The sequence below is a fragment of the Prionailurus viverrinus genome, chromosome A2 (assembly GCF_022837055.1).
Source record: "Prionailurus viverrinus isolate Anna chromosome A2, UM_Priviv_1.0, whole genome shotgun sequence".
NCBI classification, from domain to species: domain Eukaryota; kingdom Metazoa; phylum Chordata; class Mammalia; order Carnivora; family Felidae; genus Prionailurus; species Prionailurus viverrinus.
Window position 1 is genome coordinate 94,849,277 of NC_062562.1, and position 22,550 is coordinate 94,871,826.

At 35.3% G+C, this 22,550-nt stretch overlaps 1 protein-coding gene across 9 annotated transcripts in view; it reads left to right on the forward strand.

Annotated features, from left to right (window-relative positions):
• CDK14 (cyclin dependent kinase 14) overlaps positions 1-22,550 on the forward strand; it is a 704,495-nt gene that overhangs the window by 321,639 nt on the left and 360,306 nt on the right. For all 9 annotated transcript variants that reach the window (XR_007146446.1, XM_047830949.1, XM_047830989.1 and 6 more), the window contains one exon: positions 10,915-10,977. Coding sequence is in view for 8 of the 9 variants with exons in the window: in XM_047830949.1 (XP_047686905.1) it covers positions 10,915-10,977 (63 nt within the window). In the remaining variant the exon portion in view is untranslated. The remainder of the gene's footprint in view (positions 1-10,914; positions 10,978-22,550) is intronic.

Sequence of the window (22,550 nt, forward strand, 5' to 3'; positions counted from 1 at the left end):
TTGGAAATGCTTCCTATTCCAGTTACCAGCCTCGGGCTGCCCATGCAATTTGGAATCAGAAATGGCAACTGAAACCAGTTAGGCAGAATTATGGGATAGCAAAGTCCAATATAGGTTTATTATGACCAGAAAGGAGAAGGAGAAGGCATTGTATGATTTTTTAAATAGGGAACTTAATTAGGAATGAACCACAGCACCGTGATAGCTATGGGAGGATTTTTATGTAGTTTGAACTACTGTGTGTGTGAGCCATCTCTGCCCTCCCCAGGGAATACGTGTGGTTTACTGGATAGAATTTAAAACATCTCCTAAGTGGCTCAAAACCAAGTAAAAATAACCCAGAAACATGCTTTGTAATATGTAAAATAATTCTGTGCAGGAACAATTGAATATTTGAGAGTATTCTACTTGAGAACTTAGGTGATGATGGAATAGATTGAAAGACCATATTGCCTCTTTTGTCATACCGTGTCCCATGATGCAACTTGAGGCACAATAATCTAGTAGTAATTAGAATTTCTACTTCAGAAGGAAGAGATAGCACTTTTGTACTTGTTCATGAATGTCTTGTTTTTTGTAGTTAAAGATAAGGGATTTCAGTGTATTAGCATAAAGGCTAAATAGCATTTGAGAGAATACTGACAGTTTTATATTTTAACCACTGTTTTAAAAATGGGCCCCGTTGGTATATACTGACTTCCTCTATAAAGCATCTTAAATGGCTGTGATTTTGTTTTAAAGGTAAAGTTGGTTAATGTTTTTATTTTTTTCCCACTAATGAATGATACTCACATGTTGGAACTAGCAGCATTAAAATTTCATTAATTATGATTTGGGAATGAAATAGATGAGTACTATAAAGCTTAATGGGAAGAAAATGCAATTTCAAAGTCAATTTAAACCTGTGGACTTCATATCAGAGCAGTTTGAAACTACCTGCTCAGTAATTTGATGTATTAATTCTTACAGCAATGTAGGCTGATTAAAACAGAGATTATAGCTAGAGGAGAATGGCATTGATTGCTGTAAAAGAAAGGAGGGCTCAACTTCTCTGTTTTCTTCAGTTGCCTCCAGCAGCAACTATTCCCCAGTGAATTACGTGATGTTAATGAGCTTCAGGTGAAATAGATTAAAAACTAAAATGACAGTGAGTTCTACCAAAGTTCACAGCTACCCTTCAAGTGTGGTTTTAGTTAGAATGCCTGTGGTGTGTTTAAGATACGGGACAATGGTAATGAAGGTGACATTAGCCAGTAATAGAGTAAGCATCACAAATAAACATCTGCCATAGTCATTTTCTTGGTCACACTGGCAGTTACTGTTGTAGCCATTAATTTGGGGACCACATGCACTATCACCAAAGAGTGGAAATAATTGCTCTTGTTCTTTGAAATTTGCGGGTTTTTTTTAATGTGACCTCTTACCAGTCAGTATTATTTAAAGGTCCTTTATAATGAGTCACTTACGTGGAAGAAATTGGAGTGTCTAGAATCAGACTGATGAGGATGAGAGAGCTTCGTAAATAATCAACAGTCAGGGAGAGGAGAGCTCTATCTATATTTTTATGCTTCCAACTTGCACATGTTTATCAACTAGTTGTTAACAAATCCCATCTTTTTTCTTTATCATCTTTTCACTTTTTTTTGTTTCATAAAATCAAATTTTCATTAATTTCAAAATGCAACTATAGCTGAACCTTGGCATTTAAACATAAAGTAAGCCTATCTCTGAAGAATAAAGAAATTCAGAAGTTGTCATTATCTTATGGAATCTTTTCATATTCTTACTCTTGTGAAGTAGGTTTTTTTTTAATGTTGTAAAAATTATACCAGTCTTAAATACACTGACTCTCCTCTCACTGTTAAAATGGAAAAGTAAAGGAAACAGAAGCAAAGGCTGTGGAGGCTAAACTTAACATAACTTAAAAATGAGGATTTCTGTTGGTTATCCCCGTGGAAAAACTTCCTTATTTTTAGCCTAGGTGCTAAAAATAGGGTTGTGCTATTTTCAACGTCATATTTTGGCAGTGCTTCTGAAGAACATCAAAATTAGCTGCCAAATATAGTGGACACTATACTTAACATTATAGGAAAATGGAAACAAATGCATGTGTTTGGGAAGGGGCTTTATTTGGATTCCTTTTTGAGGAGGAAAGCTCAGTCTGAAAGCCAGTGCTAATGCAAAAACATAATTTCCCTGAAGGACTTGATGTCTTGATTATTTGAGAATCTAGCAATTGGAAGACCCCACTTCATGGCTAATATGTTGTTTAAAAAGAAACGTAAGCACATACCGAATGGTGAAGCCTACTTCACAGTTGACTTGTACTTGTTTCTGCCCTGGAATAGGTAACATTTCATGTGCAAGAAGTGTCTGAGTTTGTGGTTTCCAGAGAACCTTTTTCCCAGTGGATCTCAGTGGAGGGATAGTGCTGCTTTCTCCTGAGCCAAAGTCAGTTTCAAACAGAGTAAGGGCTGGAGAGTGGAAAATATGAAGAGCTGAGTTTCATACTCTAGCTTGTTTCTCGTCTTTTCTTCTGGCTGGCCTCTCTTCCCTGTCCTCTTTTAAAGGTCTCTTCTCCACTTGGGCCTGTTTTGAAATGGTTGTTATATCCATAATTTATCTTTGTAGTTTTCTTTCATGTCTTTCTCTTTAAATCTCATGGCTGCTAGTGATGCAGTTCCCAGGTCTACATATGATTGAAATTAATAGAGGCTCTACTGTGTCAAAGTGCTTATGAATAAAAAGTCTTTCAATTTGTTGTGGTCTTCCTATATCCTGCCTTTTTATAAAGGGAGATTTTTCTCCTGCCTTCTAAAGTGATCCAGCCACCAAGTAATCAAATCAGTATGGGAAAACCCAAATTACAAAAATGGCAAACTCCTTTACAGAGAGCATTTATTGTTCAGGGTGTTAGGATTTCAGCTATGTTTTCCCAGAGACGCCTATGTTAATAACCAAGTAAATGGTACCTGATGGGTAGTTGACAGTGAGGAAGGAGGAAACTCATTTTGAAAGAAATATATGCTAGTGTGGGGACTGAGCCTTTGGAGCCTTTTCTGCTCTCACTCTGTCTCCTGCTTGGTCTGTAAGTCTAGCCATACTTGGTAGCTTCATTTAAAACCATCCACTACATGGAAGATTGATGAAGTGTTCTTAGGTATTCAGGTATACACCTATCAAACACAAGTGCTTCTAAAGGCATTACCCTGAAGAACAGCAGCAGTGATGGACTGAATAGAGGGAGGTGCTGCAACATGAGGTGAGGCATAACGTAGTGAGGGAAAGAGGAGTGTCAGCCAAGAGCCAAGATAGAGATGGGAGGGTGAAGAGGAATTTGTGTGATCTTCATTCACCAGGCATCTAGTCTAAGTGACCTGCTTCTTTTAGTATCAGAATAAGAAATAGCCCGAGATCAGGCCAGATGAATCTGAGATTATCCGTGTCTCATTAGGGGATACTGATCTGTTGGTCATATGCCATAGGAGCCTTCTCTTTAAACCTAGGATGACTTTAAAAAATGGAATGACAAAGAAGTACCTTCTAGCATTATTGTTAACTTTAGTATTGTATTTCTGGACCAGTGCAAAGATAAGAGTCCTATAATCCAATGGGTGGAACTAAAGAGAGAAATGAGAAAGAAGAGATGTAATGAAATTTGTAAGTTAGGCACATCTAATGAAGATCCAAGCATGATATTATGTATTAAAACAGAAAGAGGGAGGGAGGGAGGGGTAGGCAGAGAGAGAAGAAACGATTTTTTCTTTTTTCTTTTTTTTAAATTTTCTTTTTTATTTTTTAAAATTTACATCCAAATTAGCATATAGTGAAACAATGATTTCAGGAGTAGATTCCTTAATGCCCCTTACCCATTTAGCCCACCCCCCTCCTATAACCCCTCCAGCAACCCTCAGTTTGTTCTCCATATTTATGAGTCTCTTCTGTTTTGTCCCCCTCCCTGTTTTTATATTATTTTTATTTCCGTTCCCTTACGTTCATCTGTTTTGTCTCTTAAAGTCCTCATATGAGTGAAGTCATATGATATGTGTCTTTCTCTGACTAATTTCACTTAGCATAACACCCTCCAGTTCCATCCACGTAGTTGCAAATGGCAAGATTTCATTCTTTTTGATTGTGAGTAATACTCCACTGTATGTATATACCACATTTTCTTTATCCATTCATCCATCGATGGACATTTGGGCTCTTTCCATACTTTGGCTATTGTTGATAGTGCTGCTATAAACATGGGGGTGCATGTGTCCCTTCGAAACAGCACACCTGTATCCCGTGGATAAACCATTTTTAATGGAGGTAGAACAGAAGTTTGCTAAGGTACAAAGTGGTACCTTGTACTATCTCTTCTTTCTTTTTCCATCCGAGATTCTGCAGAGTCTTGCCCCTGATCACCCAGAGCAGTCTGAGGTTCATTGCATATTGGCTGGATGTAGTCTCACTGGCTGTGTGTAGAGAATGGTGGAGTGTGAATAGGAATGTCTGGTTAAATAGACAGGAAGAACATAATAAGGATGCAGTGCTACCCCTAGGAGTTCCAGTTTTCTGACCGTATTTATCATTCCATTTTTAATTGTAATCCTCCCCAAACCCCCACTATTGTAAACACACCACATAAAATCATCATCATCATCATCATCATCATCATCATCATCACCATCTGTAGCATCTACTATGTGCTGGGTAGTATTCTGAAACCATTATGATTTTTAATCATTAATTTTCATATTATCCATTTGAGGTAGGTGTATTAGGATAATTCTCATTATACACAAGAAGATTCTGATATATAGAGGTTATCTAACCTGCCCAAGGTTATACAGCTAGACAGCCATGTGTATATGCATGTGATATATATACAGACACACACACATTTTGATGCCATACATCTAAGGAAATATGAGTTTTGAAATTTAGAAGGTTTGGAAAATTCTTTATGAAACCAATACTACACTGCATGTTAACTAAGTTGAATTTAAATGAATAAATGTAAAAAGTTTCCCAACATTTCATTTTGGAGAAGCCTCCTTCCTGCAATTCATAATGCTAATGTCATTGGTTATATACTTAGAGGGATATCTGTGTATGTTGAGGATCAGGAATATTTTGCCCCCACTCCTGATATGTTTCCTTCCTCATAGGTTTGTTTGTTTGTTTGTTTTTTAGCTTTATTTATTTATTTTTATTCCAAGTTTTTATTTAAATTCCCATTGGTTAACATACAGTATAATATTAGTTTCAGGTATAGATTTTAGTGATTCATCATGTACTTATTACACCCAGTGCTCATCCTTGATCCCCATCACCTATTTTACCCATCCTCCCACCCACCCTTCTTTCAGCAACCCTCAGGTCGTTCTCCATAGGTAAGAGTCTGTTTTATGATTTGCCTCTCTCTGTTGTTTCCCACTATGTTCATGTTTTGTTTCTTAAATTCCATCTACTGATGAATGGATAAAGAAGTTGTAAGATACATATATCTATTGTGAGATATAGTTGGCCATTTGCAACTACATGGAAGGAGCTAGAGAGTATTATGCTAACCAAAATAAGTCAGAGAAAAACAAATACTGTATGATTTCACTCATGTGGAATTTTTAAAATTTTAAGCAACAAGCTTGAATATATCTTTTGGAAAAAAATTAAAATAATTCACAAGTATGTACAATCCACAGAATATAAGCTTTATGAGAGCAGAAACCTTGTCTTATTTATTATGCAAAATCAGCATGTAATAAATCTTATTTATACAAAATTAGCATTAAATCTAAATGTCAGATATATAATACTGTGAAAATTTGTACCCTACACCATTCCACTTCTTTGTTAATTTTAGAAGTTCACATTAATAGATTTACTTATGTTGTATTTCCCGGATGATGAGTGATGTTGAGCATTTTTTCATGTGTCTGTTGGCCATCTGTATGTCTTCTTTGGAGAAGTGTCAATTCATGTATTTTGTCCATTTCTTCACTAGATAATTTTTTGGGGGGTGTTGAGTTTGATAAGTTCTTTTTTTTTATTAATTTTTTTTTCAACGTTTATTTATTTTTGGGACAGAGAGAGACAGAGCATGAACGGCGGGAGGGGCAGAGAGAGAGGGAGACACAGAATCGGAAACAGGCTCCAGGCTCCGAGCCATCAGCCCAGAACCTGACGCGGGGCTCGAACTCACGGAGCACGAGATCGTGACCTGGCTGAAGTCGGACGCTTAACCGACTGCGCCACCCAGGCGCCCCATAGTTTGATAAGTTCTTTATAGATTTTTGATACTAACCCTTTATCTGATATGTCATTTGCAAATATCTTCTCCCATTCTGTCAGTTGCCTTTTAGTTTTGCTGATTGTTTCCTTTGCTGTGTAGAAGCTTTTTAGTTTGATGAAGTCCCAATAGTTCATTTTTGCTTTTGTTTCCCTTGCCTCCGGAGACATGTTGAATAAGAAGTTACTGTGGCCAAGGTCAAAGAGATTGTTGCCTTCTTTCTCCTCAAGGATTTTGATTTTTCCTGTCTTGGGTTTAGGTCTTTCATCCATTTTGAGTATTTTTGTATATGGTATAAGAAAGTGGTCCAGGTTCATTCTTCTGCATGTCGTCGTCCAGTTTTCCCAGCACCGGTTGCTGAAGAGATTGCCTTTATTCCATTGAATATTCTTTTCTGCTTTGTCAAAGATGAGTTGACCATACGTTTGTGGGTCCATTTCTGGATTCTCTATTCTGTTCCATTGATCTGAGTGTCTGTTTTTGTGCCAGTACATACTGTCTGGATGATTACAGCTTTGTAATACAGCTTGAAGTCTAGGATTGTGATGCCTCTAGCTTTGGTTTTCTTTTCCAAGATTGCTTTGGCTGTTCGGGGTATTTTTTGGTTCCATATAAATTTTAGGATTGTTCCTTTTAGCTCTGTGAAGAATACTGGTGTTATTTTGATAGGGATTGCGTTGAATATGTAGATTGCATTGCTTTGGCTGTTCGGGGTCTTTTCTGGTTCCATATAAATTTTAGGATTGTTCCTTTTAGCTCTGTGTAGAATGCTGGTGTTATTTTGATAGGGATTGCATTGAATATGTAGATTGCTTTGGGCAAAGGTTTAAATGTCCCTGACCCTGTTCAGTAATACTCTGGCCATTTTCCATTGCTTTGAAATTTATGTTGTATCTCACTGTCTTTCATTTTTAAATAATTTAAACATTTTGGGGTTTTTAAATTTTTTTTAATTTCTAGAAAAATAGATTTTCTTTGTTCCTCCTTTTCTTATTCTCTCCCTTTAACTGATTTTCTCCATTTTTATTTTATCCCTGCTGTCATGGAACTTAAGACCCCATTGACTAGAAGAAACATTCCTTGATGTACTAGTAAGAAAGATAAAAATGCTCAATTAAACTGTGATTTAGTGCTTTCTTATCAGAGTTTTTCATGCCCACTAAGAGAGCCCTACAGATATTAATTTTGGCACTTTTCATAAAATCTTACCTGAAATTTTTTAATAAATGGTTTACAAGAAATGTAAGGACCATCCGAGGATAACAGTTACATCTCATGCTTCCATATTTTACCCTCAGATGGTCCTTACATTTCTTGTTGATGACCCATGCCATCAGAGTTACAAATAATTCCTCAAATAAAGCAAACTAAAAAGTTTGCTCTAACACAGGCAATGACAACTGTAGTCCAAATACTGCCTGGAAAATAGGAGATTCATGCTATTGTTCCAATGTCAGAGATAAAAAAGAATTGTAGGTCATAGGGTTGATGAAATACAGTACATTTTGATGTTAATTTTATTTAGTTGTGGGAAGAGAATATGACTTCTGCTTTCTAACTTTTAAGTCTTTATCTGTGTCTAATACATTAAGTTTTTGAGTGTGCCATTCTTATTTAAAAAACGTGTAGCATGAGTTTACTGGGCACAAAAGTAAACACACTATTTAATTGTGTTATTCATATTCCTTATAACCTTCCTTTTTTTTTTCTGGTAAATTCTGTTTGTTGATCCTTGAATTAAGTAAGCTAAGCCCCTGAAGATTTTGTGAAATTATCAGTTTCTTCTTTTATTTTTACCAACTTTTGGTATATATTGGTATGCCATGTTGTTAAGTACATAATGTTTAATACATTTTCCTTGAATTCTATTATGTGTGATATTTACATTGATATGATTATTATTTTTTATTAATATTATCCGTATAAATAACAATATAAATATGTAAGTATGAAGTATAAAATAAAATATAACATTTTTTATTTTCAAAGTTTTTGTTGCTTATGGTTTCTAGATTATATCTTGGAAATAACATGAATTGGATTTTCTTGTTTTGTAAACTGAGATTTTACATTTAAAAAAATGTTTAATGTTTATTTATTTTTGAAGGAGAGAGAGACAGAGTATGAGTGAGGGAGGAGCAGAGAGAGAGAGGGAGACAGAATCCAAAGCAGGCTCCAGGCTCCAAGCTGTCAGCACGGAGCCTGATGCGGGGCTCAAACTCATGAGCTGTGAAATCATGACCTGAGCAGAAGTCAGATGCCCGACTGACTGAGCCACCCAGGCGCCTGAGATTTTATATTTTTTATTAGGAATTTTTAACATGTCATGGATATATAATTATTGATATACTTTCTATTTATCATTTGTTGTGTGTGAAGCAGTGAACAAATTAGATACAGTTCTTCCTCTGTGGATTCTGTTATATAATGGGCAATATTTAATGATACCTTATTTTTGTATATCATTTTATAGGTGAAAAGTACTTTCTCATGTACTATTTTTTTTTAATATTTATTTATTTCTGAGACAGGGAGAGACAGAGCATGAGTAGGGGAGGGGCAGAGAGAGAGAGGGAGACACAGAATCCGAAGCAGGCTCCAGGCTCTGAGCTGTCAGCACAGAGTCCGACGAGGGGCTCAAACTCACAAACCGTGAGATCATGACCTGAGCTGAAGTCAGTCGCTCAACCAGCTGAGCCACCCAGGTGCCCCTATCTCATGTACTATTTTATTTGTTCTTCAGAAGTCTTCTTTAAGGGAGGTGTTAGCCATATTCGAAAGGAGAGAGGAATTAACAATATGGAGTTACAGAATGGCAATTTGGGAACCAGAATTCATTCCTCAGTTTGGTAAATGCATGATATCAAACTTTTATATAGTCACTCAGGAAAAGCTCCATGGAACTCATAATTATCTTTTAGAGTATTTTTTAAGTAAGCTATACTATATGTAAAACTATTTCCACCTGTATTAAGCTCTTCTCTGTGTTTGACATTTTGTTGGGCCAAAGAGGCAATAATTTCCAAATTAAACATAGTTTCTGTCCTCATGGAGTTTGACTTTGATTTGGAAGCTAAACACCTTTGGTGTGGTCTAAGATAAAGGCAATATTGTCTTAGAACATATCTAAGAGCATTTCTTCTGTCCTGTTGCCCTTCAGTTGGCTTCTTTCATTCTCTATTCAAGTGTAACTTCTTTGAGAGACTTTTCCAAGGTCTCTACACCACAATAAATTCCCCTTACTATGCCCTCAAACATTACCCAGTACTGTTCTTAAAATAATATATAACATACTTTATTATAATTATCGGCATGCCTGGGTTTTTTTGTTTTGTGTTGTGTTTGTTTGGTTTTTTGCTTTTGCTTTTGTTTTTGTTTTTTTCTTTTTGCAACTGTTTAATTTAATTCTGTGTCTTTAGTGACTAGTGTAGTGCCTGGAACACAAGAAAGGCTCAAGAAGTGCACAGTGAATAATCAATGCATGCTAAATTTTGTTCTGTATCCTCAGCAGTACCAACCTGGCATGCAATAAAGGAGTCTGACCTGTTACCATGACTGTAGCAAGATTCTTGAATATAACATAAACTCTAAATTCTTCAATAATTGAAGCTTGATAATAGGGCATTAATACTCATGTTCAGTGGCTTTTCCAGAATGATAAAATGTTTCAATGTTATAAATCTTATAGTACCCTCTAATAAGAGAAGAAAAATTGGAATAGCAACTCTACATGTTTTTTCAAATTTCTATATAATTCATTATATAAACATAAGAAGCATTAAGATGAAAATAAATACAGTTGTAGGCAAATTGAGCTGGGGATATTTTTAAAAGAGTAACAGCAAAAAATGTTACTTAGAAATATTCCTTTTAAGTTACATGCTGTGATAAGCATGGCTGTTTTATGTAAAGGTTGAATCACTAAACTCTACACCTGAGACTAATACTACCCTCTATGTTAACTAAGTGGAATTTAAATAAAAACTTAAAAAAAAGTTATACCTGATATATTTGTCTTAATTTATAATTTTGAAAGTGTTTCTATTCATTTAAAAATATATTTTGGCAGATACATTCAGGAGTTCTGGAAACCTGAAAATTATTTTTTAATGAGTATAGTTATGAGAATTTTAAGTAAATAGTGATTAATTTTGCTAGAATGATGTATTTGTAGTATTCTCATCTCATACAAAATAAATAATCATAACCTGCATTTCCACTTGAAAAATACAAGATAATTGGCAATGTAATTGGTTTAGTGTGTGTTATGTGTGTTTTGGTTTAGTTTTTTTCAGGTATGGTACCCATATTTACAGTTAAGTTTTGTTTTGTTTTGTTTTGCTAAAAAATATATTTTCAATGAGGAGGAAATTAGGCACTTAAATTATGGACATGGATACCTTCTAATACACAGATATGTGTAATACAAAACAGAGCCTAAAGATAAAGGTAATGATTCAATTGTGGTTAAAAACGAGAGGGCGGAGAAGCATTCGGCTATATACAAAGAAAAAATCCACCCACTTGTTTTATATTTGCTTTGTTCAGAAGGCAGTAGTGACTTTGAAGTAGAAAAATATTGATTCATCATGTTATAGCCAGAGGGATGTTAATACATTTTCCCCTTTTTCTTCCAGCACACTGATTTATGTCAGTACATGGACAAGCACCCTGGGGGGCTGCATCCAGATAATGTGAAGGTAGGAAAAGATCTTTTTAAGCCAGCGGTTAGCATTCTTCATGTGTATTTTTTTTCATCAAAGTCTAATCTCTCTACCATAACTTAAAAAAATTGTTGTGTAAAGAGAAGTGATATTGAAGTAAACCATGGTTAGTGCTCTCTTGAGTGATTGAAAACTATGTTTAAACATTAAGTCTTTTCACTGGAATATTATTATTTAGATTTAATTCTATTTTTGTTTCACGCTAATAATAAGTGAGATCCACTGGAATGCTGTTTTAACACTGTTTTTAAGAGAAGAGAGTTTCAGGTAGCTCTCCCTTAGAACTTCATACTAAAGTATCAGTAAGTTTCAGTACAAAATACTATGATCCAAAACGTTATGGTGGGTTCATAGTACATATTTTTTTATTTGTATGTACAAACAGATAACAGTTTCCTACTGCTCTCCTTCATTTCTTTTATTACAAATTGGATTGCTGTGTGTCAAAAGAACTAAGTTTTTCTAACATCTGACCTAGCACCCATCTTGGAAATTGTTTCAAAATTTCATGCTTCAAATAGGAGATTCTTTCTTGACTTCTGTGAGAGCGTCAGAAGATACCAAAGTTATATATGAAGGTTTAATGATGTGCTCACATTCTGTAATTCAAATGACTACGTTTCATGATCCTGAGAATCAATTGAGTGATATGGATGTATGTAAAGAAAAATTCTGCCCATTTCTTCCTAGGCATTATCTATTGACACCGCTCTTTGCAGCAGGCATGTTTCTTTTGTACTTTTCTCTTTGCTTATAAAAATATATATGCACGTATGGTATTTTGTGTGTATTTATTTTGCTCTATAAAAATAACATGTTATTGTATGTCTTTTTAAAATATGTATCATGGATATCCTTTAAAATCAATGTATGATTGTAGTTTAATCTTCCTGAAAACTGCATATGAGTCCATAGTATGAAAAAACCATAATTTTCAACTGTTTCTTATTCATGGATCTTGGCTTGTTTCTAGAATGTTGCTATTGTAATGAATTCTAGGGTAAATAATAGTATGAAACCTTTACATTCTTACTTCTTTTATATATCTAGCTAATGGATTTTCTTTACTAAGAGACAAGATTTCAGTTTTAATGAATTTGACTGGAACATTTGCCCACAAGTTTGTAAATTATAGGAGGACTGTTTTTCTTTACTCTCATGAGCATTGACCATAACCAATCATTTTAATTTTTGCCATTCTGATAAGTAAAATTGGAATACCTTTTATGTTAGTGTTTTCTTGGCTGCTAGTGACATCAAGTATCTTTTCACATGTTAAGATCTTGACTATTTGTAATTACATTGCCTGTTCTTATATATTACCTATTTTTCTAATGTTGATTTTCTTATTTTTAATAAGTTGTAGGTGATTGTTAATATTTGTGGTATTAATCATGATTTTTATGGTGGCCAGTTATGTTGTATAACTTTTTTAATTAAAAAGATTTTTTAACGTTTATTCATTTTTGAGAGACAGTGGGAGACAGAGTGTGACTGGGGGGAGGGGCAGAGAGAGAGGGAGAATCTGAAGCAGGCTCCAGGCTCTGAACTGTCAGCACAGAGCCCAACGTAAGCTCTGATTGTGAGATCATGACCTGAGCCGAAGGTAGACGCTCATCTCTGAGCCATAGGCACCCCTATGTTGTATAATTTTAAAATGCAGGAACTTGTAGCAATTCTGAAATAGCATTGTGTTTTAGACAAATAATAGAATCAATATGGTTTTAGACAAATAATAGAATCAATAATAGAATCAATGTAGTCTTTTGTTTCATATAGCTTTTTTTGTTGTTTTTTTGTTTTATTGATAGATAAATAATTTATCTTAGATATTTATGATAGATAAATAATTTAAATTCTTTGTTCATTTTTCTTCAAAATCAGTATCCGTTGACATAAACAATTATTTAGTCTTAAATTGGGGAAGAAATTTTAACAGATGGAAAGATTCGTTTCTTCAATCTTGGCCATGTTTAAGTCCAACTCCAAACATTAATATCATAACATGAACATAATTTTGGTTTTTTTCCTAAACATTGAAACATTTTAAGTTTTCTTATTTACACATTAAATGTTCTCTTCTTAGGGTTGATTAGGTTCAAAACCAATAGTACAATACATCCTTACTCTTGTTTCCTACTTTAACCCTGGGGATCTGTAGAGAACCCAATTAGTGAGACCTTCAGCTCTAGGGGACCCAGGGGGCTCAGCTCTAGGGGGCTGAGCCTGCCAATCTCAGTGAAAATCAACAGCTACTCTGAGCAAACTTTGACTTCTTGACTTCCAAGTTCAGTGACAAGATTGAGATTAAAGAGCTGACTGAACCTTTTCAAAAAGAACCATGACATCACTGGATTTTTATTATTCTTGCTTGGTTTTCTTATCAACCCTCTGTGTGTCATTAGTTATGAGCTAAGTATTGGTGGAAATTTTTGTTGGTGAAACAAAGAAAAAAGCTTATTCCACAAAGCATCACCATGTTCACCATACTCAGGCCAGTGTCACTGGTGATTTTTGTGGCATTTGTAAGTTCTGCTTTTTCCATTACATTTTATTTTTCCTTTATCTCCTAGTGGTCTTGAGGAACTTGACTTCTAGGTTGCCGTTTTTCAGCAACTAGTATGTACTTGAAATCATGTTTCAACAACTCTTATCCAAGTTTTGCAAGCTTTTCTTTTATTCCATGGTCATTCGTTGTTCTTCCAATACCTAGTGTTTGCTACCTATTCCCAGCCCTTGTTGTGCCATGGCAGTAAACATGGTTTAATAGTTAGTTCCTTCCTAGGCTGTGGTGAGAAACTTAATGGTGAATTCATTGTGCAGTCAGAATAGAAATAATGTCACAGAAATTGCATGGAACATACACAGTGAGTCTGGATATTAGTCATATAGAGTAGGAATTATATATACTCAGAAGTTGCTTGATGTGATCACAGATTGATGCCTCGCTACATTTTTGCCTTTAAAAGAGAGTGATGTGATTTAGCTCTACTTATACCATTTTGAATAACTGAAAGTCAGCAAAATGTATTGATGTATAGTATCCCTTTACACATAGCTATTGAAATCTCAGCTCCTTCAAAGCATAAGAGACTCTTAAAAACTGAGAACAAACTGAGGGTTGATGGGGGGTGGGAGGGAGGGAAGGGTGGGTGATGGGTATTGAGGAGGGCACCTTTTGGGATGAGCACTGGGTGTTGTATGGAAACCAATTTGACAAATTTCATACATTGAAAAAGAAAGAAAGAAAGAAAGAAAGAAAGAAAGAAAGAAGAGAGAGAAAGAAAGAAAGAAAGAAAGAAAGAAAGAAAGAAAGAAAGAAAGAAAAAATAAATCTCGGCTCCTTGAGGATTTGCCAAAATGTACTGGACAGTCTTACTTCTCAAAATATTTACGTGTACAGGAAACCTCAGTAGTCATTTAAAGGTCTTCAAACGTGGCTCCATGGCAGAGTCACCTGCAAAGCTTTAAATGTATATATATTATCTCTTCTCTTCCAAATTCAGAATAATATTTAAAAATTCCTTTAAGTAGAAAGAGGTGGGCATTTGCTCAGACCCAGTGCTGAGAGCCCAGGTTGCCTCCCATGATCCACAGTGTCCCCTTGCTCTCCCTGTGACCCTGCATGGCTTTACCTGTGGAGGACATGTGTGCTTGCTAACAACCCTGGCCTGTCACCCTCTCACAGACTTACAGCCTGCCTCTGCTGCTCTTCACTCTGCCGGTGGGGTGATCACTGTGGACAGGGGCTGGGCCAGTAGGTGGGGATGGGGAAGAGCATGAGAGACAGAGTCTGGCCTGTGGTGCTTCAAAAAATAGGTGTCAGACCCATGCTTCAAGGTTGCAAATTGGAAGTGTCTTTTGTGAAGAATCTGATCAGTCCAAGAGAACAGACCTAAAGAATCCAGGCAACTCTACAGCAAAGACCTCCTTTGACATAAGTAACTTGGAGGAAGCAAAGTTGTGTGCATTAAATTAGAGAAAGATTGTAAAGAAGACATCAAAAAATTATCAATACTCTCAAAGATGTAGAAGAACTATAGTATATCTATAAAATAAGAATGATGTTATTTTTTTTTTAAGGAATTTAGTGAACAGAAGGTTGCTTTAGAAATTAACAATATGATGACAGAGTGGTGCCTGAGTGGTTCCGTCAGCTGAGCGTCTGCCTCTTGATTTTGGCTCAGGTCATGATCTCACAGTTTATGAGTTTGAGCCCTGTGTTGCACTCTGTGCTGGTAGTGCAGAACCAGCTTTGGATCCTGTCTCCCTCTGTTTCTGCCCCTTCTCCACTTGCATGCATGCACGCACTCTCTCTGCCTCTCAAAAATAAGCCTTAAACAAATATGATGAAAGACATAAAAAATAACAAAAAAAATGGGTGATAAAGGTAAAGAAGTTTTCCAGAAAATAGAGTATAAAGCACAGATCTGAAAAATGAGAAAGAAAGTATCAAAAAAAAATTAGAGGTCCAGTCCAGGGGATCCAACCTCTGAATAATTGGAGAAAATATGCAGGAGGAATCAAAGTAATAGTCATTCAACTACACTTTTTCCAGCTGTGTAGGATGTGAATTTCAAGATTAAGAGGGTCCATTAAATGCCCATAATATTTAATGAAAATAGACTGACAATAAGATTCCTTATTGCAAAATTTTAGAACGCTGGTTTTGAAGAAAAATCCTACAAAAGGAAACGGCTTTACTGTGATAGAATTATAGTGGCCTTAGCCTTTTCAGCAGCAACACTGGAAGGGAGACAGCAGTGGGACAGTGGCTTGAAAGTTCGTATTTAAAATTATTCCCTCAGGGAGCCTGGCTGGCTCAGTCAGTAGAGCATGTGACTCTTGATCTCATGATCATGATTTCAATCCCTATATTGAGTTTAGAGCTTACTTAAAAAAAATAAATAAAATTATTCTCTCAACCTAGTATTCTATACAAACTATCAATTGTGAAGGTAAAGTCATTATTTTCAGATGTTCAAAAAGTTGAACATAATGCCCACTGTGCATCCTTTCTCAGGAAGCTACTTGAGGATGAGTAAGAAAGAAAGAATTCAGGTTATAGAATTCAGGTCTAGAATTCAGGGTATAAACCAAGGCAGAGAAGACAAAGAAACCAAGAAACAGAGGCTACCACAGAGAGAGATGCAGGGAGGTTTTCAGGACAATGCTGAAAAGAATCCCAGGATGACAGTTATGCATTAGTCTGGGAGTGTAATCCACTGGTCCAGTTGGAGCAGGTCAGGGGTTTCCAGGAGAGATTTCCAAGAAGAGGAAATTGTTAGGTAAAATACCTAATGTGTTTGAGAAGATTTATGAGATGGGAAAAGAGTTTGGTGTTGAATTAGCACTAACTGCAAAGAAAACTAACCAAAGGAAAACAAACCAATAACCAAAAGAACTAGATCATCAGTAACACCAGGAAAACCAAATTATTGTGTGGGGGTGGGGGTGGGGGTAAAAGTATTCATAGTAAACTAAATGGCTCAGGTCTAAATAATATTTACATAGTCATAATAATTTAAATGTTAATGTTGGTAAAATTAAAAAGGAAAAATACCTCTGAGTGATTCTGCTATAGCCAGGCAAGCTCCTTCCAGGATTAGTATCCTAGAAAAGGTTTTTTGACTCTGTCCAATGTTCTTCTCCCTACACTACATGATTAATACATTAAATTACTGTAAGTAGCTTATTATTTAACTTTATATGCACTCAGTCACATAGTTTTATCATCATTTTCATATTGAAGATAGTACTCTTATCTTCTCTGAGGGTTTGGGAAGTTAAAAAATAGAATGCAGCTTGTTAATGCCTGTGTTTTGGCATCTGAATTGCCATGCACAGAAGCAGACGGCCCTTATTACCATGTTGGTTTCCATGGGAGGCCACTCACCTAATTATGCACTGGCTTTTCTTCACCTGCTTAGACACAATGCCCTCCTCCAGGGTTACATTTAGGATCTGCACTGCAGGTGAAATTATTCTCAAAGTAGTCTGACTGTGACATAGTGACAGATGTCCCACAGGTATTTCTGTTTGATATATTAATGCATTTTTTTCACATTGTGATATTTATTGTCACTTAAATCTATAAATGCAAAATGAAGAGCATAAGAATAATATTTACTAAGTTAACAGCTGTTCATAAGGCTGAGATGTTAATTAAAAAAAAACAGTTGAGCTAAAATAAGACCTTGTAATGGTTCTTTATAAATTTAAGGAAATGGGAAAACCAGGTGAGATCCACTTTTATGTTAAAAGAGCGTATTCTTTAGTAACTCCAAAGCTCTGTGTTTACCTAAATAGCTTGTAGATCATTAAATGTTTGGAATGTTGTAGATACTGAATATTCATTACAGGGAACAGAAGGAAAGTACAGTGATCAGACCTTTTTGTTTCTAAATCTGGCAATTTTGACTTTTAGTTTGATTATTGGGCAGCATAAAAATATATGTAAAGCATTTGTCTTGGATTCTAAAAATATGAATATTTTTGTTTAGATTTCATATATCCTTGTTTACAGTAATACTGTGGGATGTCATGTACCTAAGAATTGAGATTGTTCTTTAATGTGAATCAGATAGAATTTTAAGCATTACAAACATGATAGATCATTGAAAAATGAAAGAGAAAAGAACAACTGGAATGATACATAATTTGTGATTTCATAATAAGGCATGGAATTCTACAGTAATTTTATGCTAATTCTCAGCAAAACATCTGTTAAAGTTTATCTTTCTTGATGTATATTCCTGGTAAATACTGAAGTAAACTCATAACAAAAAAATAATAGTAAACTCACAACAAAAAATAAACTCATAACAAAAATTGTCAATGTTAACTAAATTTCTAGAATCATTTGCTATTTTGCCCACAAAATATATCTGTTCTCAACATGACATTGTGAAATAAATATTCACTATTAACTAATGGTTTGTTTCTTAGCATAATATCAATTTTAGACAAATGGGTAATTTTAGCAGTTAATTACTTAGAGGGCAATTTTAAATCTCAATCAAAAGCCTGAGGACATTGTCCTTGTTATAAATATTTATGATGATTAAAGGTATAGCAAGCAATTGCTAGAACATAATTGGTATGTCAGAAACTAGTTAGAATTTGGGGGGAAGGATAGTTTATTTTTTCCCCCTTTTAAGCCATTAACTATAAATATTATTAGGTTTTGGCTATCATCGTTGAGTCGAATGCATAACTTGTGTTAGTTCTTCAATTTATAATTTTCAGTGATTTACAGGTTGATCTTTGAGGTAAAGAAAATGACCATAACAGCCTAAATTTTACCCTTCATTCAATGTTTCATGTGTTCTTTAAAAATTGATAATCATGAGAGACTAAAAAAAATTAAGGTTCATAAAAAAGATTAATTGATGCTGTCTCCAGGTGATATCTAGAAATGTAGATGCATGAATCTTATTGATGACATTGGATCTTCCTGTATTTTTCTGTAACGTACCTTCATATCCATGTTATCTTAATGGCTTTGCAAGAAGATTCCTTTCAAAAAAACCATTTGCATTTTTTCAACAAAATTGTTTTGGATAATCCAAAATAATCCAAGCGGTTATGAATACTGTACCTTATTCTCTGAAATATCTGACATGCTACTGGCATATAGCTGAGTTTTATTTTTTTAATTTCAATATCTATATTAATTAAAAAGATATTAGGATTATTATGCTTGAAAAATTGCTATTTTCCTTTCATAGTCCAGGGAACAAGCAGGTGTATAACAGACAGAATAATGTTATGCCAAATTAAGACTGTCTTATACAGATGGCACCGAGAATTGATTCCTAAATGAGACTTTCTAATGTTCAGATAGAAAATCAGATAGCACCTGATTTTCTCCATATTCTACATTAGAGCTCTCATTTAGCTGGTAATGATTTCCTACTATGCATTACTGTGACTATATAGAGGATTTTCTCATTCTGTATTTTGAGAAATAGGATTATTTCATGAAGGCATTAATGAGTGCTTTAGTCTCAGCACCTGTCCAGGTTTCTTTTGAACATTTTTATCCTATTTTTGCTATAACAAAAGAATGTTCCCTATCTAGAAAGTGAAGGATTAACAATAAAAGAAAGTGAAGCTTCATGTGTTGATTCATATTGTGCTCGACGTTCACAGGGGCTCTAAGCAGCGTTCACAGGGGCTCTAAGCAGTGAATTTCTGGTTAAGATGTGGGGCCCACTTTCCGCCCTTCAGATCATGTCGTTTGTATCTTTGGCATCATATGCTTGCTTATCTGCTTGTAACAGTTTGGATCAGACAAAGGAATCAAGGCAGGTAATTAAACAACAGACTCTTTCTTAGAAGTGCTTTGAAACCTGGATTTAAAAGAAATCACCCCAAAGATTTATGAAGTACAACCATCAGAAGTATGCCATATGATATTTTGTTGAGATGGAAGATGATTGTAAATGGAATCACCCAGCTTGGGGAGTACCCAGTGGGAATACACCTTCCTGGGTTTTAAGCTTAAGCCATTCACTTTGCCTCTCTCCCCTTTAAGGGTTAAGATGGATCCTGCACTTGACCTCTTTGTTTGCATGTTTTCCAAGACAAACAAGAGGACCCAGGAGGGAAATCAGGCTGAGTAATAGAGTTATGTACACACTACCAAAGATATTTGTAATTTTTTTGCACAGGTACAGCCTTCATGTGACTAGCCAGTACATCTCATTAATGTTTTGTCATAATGTATCCATTCCTATTATTTGAGACCTATCTGAGAGGATGTAAAGAGAGGTCTTTTGATCACTGTATCCAAATTCAAAGTGTTTCCTGCATTCCATTTGAAATTTATTTTTCTCAGTGCTACAGCTTATACATAGAAGCTTTCTCTAAGACCCTTAGACTCAAGGTTTATCACCTTTGCCAGTTTTTCAGTCTGCATCTCTCTCACACACACACTTTTTTTTTTGTAATTTATTGCGTTTTTATCTGAAAGTCAGGACCTCTCACTCCCCTTCACCCATTTTGCCCATCTCCCTATTCCCCTCTTCTCGGGCAACCACCAATTTCCTGTTTATGGGTCTGTTTCTACTTTTTTTGTTTGCTCATTTGTTTTGTTTTTAGATTCCGTATGTAAGTGAATCATATGGTATTTGTCTTTCACTTAGCATAATACCCTCTAGGTCCATCCATGTTGTCAGAGATGCCAAGATCTCATTTTTTATGGCTGAGTAATATCCCATTGTATTTATGTATGTATACTTCTTCATCCATTCATCTGTCAATGGACACTTGGTTTGCTTCCATATCTTGGCTATTGTAAATAATACTGCAATAAAACATATGGGTCCATATATCTTTTTTAATTAGTATTTTCATTTTCTTTAGATAAATACCCAGTAGTAGAATTACTGGATTACATGATATTTGTATTTTCAATTTTTTTTTAGTGCGTCCATACTATTTTCCATAGTGGTTCCATCGGTTAGCACTCCCACCAACAGTGTACATAGGTTTCTTTTTCTCCAGTTCTTGCCAATACTTGTTATTTCTTCTCTTTTTGATTCTAGCCATTCTGACAGGTGTAAGTTGATATCTCATTGTGGTTTTGATTTGCCTTTCCCTGATGATGAGTGATGTCGAACCTCATGTATCTGTTGGCCATCTGTATGTCTTCTTTTGAAAAATGTCTATTTAAGTCCTCTGCTCACTTCTTAATTGGGTTAATTGGGTTTTTTGGTATTATATAAATTCTACATATATTTTGGATATAAAACCCTTATCAGATCATTTTCACATATCATCTTTCTTTTCAGTAGGTTGCCTTTTTGTTTCATTGATGGTTTCCTTTGCTGTGCAGAAGCTTTTTATTTTGGTGTAGTCCAAATAGTTTATTTTTGCTTTTGTTTCCCTTGCCTGAAGAGACATGTCTAGAAAAATGTTTCTGTAGAACAATGTCAAAGATTACTGTTTGTGTTCTCTTCTAGGAGTTTCATGGTTTCAGGTCTCACATTTAGGTCTTTAATCCATTTTGAGTTTATTTTTGTTTATGGTGTAAGGAAGTAGTCCAGCTTCATTCTTTTGCATGTAGTTGTCCAGTTTTTCCTGGATCATTTATTTAAGACACTGTCTTTTTAAAAAAATTATTATTTTTTAATTAATTTACATCCAAGTTAGTTAGCATATAGTGCAACAATGATTACAGGAGTAGATTGATTCCTTAATGCCCCTTACCCATTTAGCCCATCCCCCCTCCCACCACCGCTCCAGCAACCTTCTGTTTGTTCTCTATATTTAAGAGTCTCTTCTGTTTTGTCCCCCTCCCTGTTTTTATATTATTTTTGCTTCCCTTCCCTTATGTTCATCTGTTTTGTTTCTTAAAGTCCTCATATGAGTGAAGTTATATGATATTTGTCTTGCTCTGACTGACTGATTTCATTCTTTTTGATTGCTGAGTAATACTCCATTGTGTATATATATATATATATATATATATATATATATATACCATATCTTCTTATATTTTTTTCATATCTTCTTTATCTGTTCATCCATCGATGGACATTTGGGCTCTTTCCATACTTTGGCTATTGTTGATAGTGCTGTTATAAACACTGGGATGCATGTGTCCTTTCGAAACAGCACACCTGTATCCCTTGGATAAATACCTAGTAGTGCAGTTGCTGGGTCACAGGGTAGTTCTATTTTTAATTTTTTGAGGAACTTCCATACTGTTTTCCAGAGTGGCTGCACCAGTTTGCATTCCCACCAGCAGTGCAAAAGAGATCCTGTTTGTCTGCATCCTTGCCAACATCTGTTGTTGCCTGAGTTTTTCATGTTAGCCATTGTGACAGGCGTGAGGTGGTATCTCATTGTGGTTCTGATTTGTATTTCCCTGATGATGAGTGATGTTGAGTATTTTTGCATGTGTCAGTTAGCCATCTGGATGTCTTCTTTGGAGAAGTGTCCTTTTTTGTCTTTGTCCATTTCTTCACTGGATTATTTGTTTTTTGGGTGTTGAGTTTGATAAGTTCTTTGTAAATTTTGGATACTAACCCTTTATCTGATATGTCATTTGCAAATATCTTCTCCCATTCTGTCGGTTGCCTTTTAGTTTTGCTGATTGTTTCCTTCACTGTGTATAAGCTTTTTATTTTGAGAGGTCCTAATAGTTCATTTTTGCTTTTGTTTCCCTTGCCTCTGGAGACATGTTGAGTAAGAAGTTGCTGCGGCCAAGGTCAAAGAGGCTGTTGCCTGCTTTCTCCTCGAGGATTTTGATGGCTTCCTCTCTCATGTTTAGGTCTTTCATCCATTTTGAGTTATTTTTGGGTATGGTGTAAGAAAGTGGTCCAGGTTCTTTTTTCTGCATGTTGCTGTCCAGTTTTCCCAGCATCACTTGCTGAACAGACTGTCTTTATTCCATTGGATATTTTCTGCTTTGTCAAAGATGAGTTGGCCATACGTTTGTGGGTCCATTTCTGGGTTCTGTATTCTGTTCCATTGATCTGAGTGTAAGACACTGTCATTTTTTCATTGTATACGCTTGCCTCTTTTGTCATAGATTAATT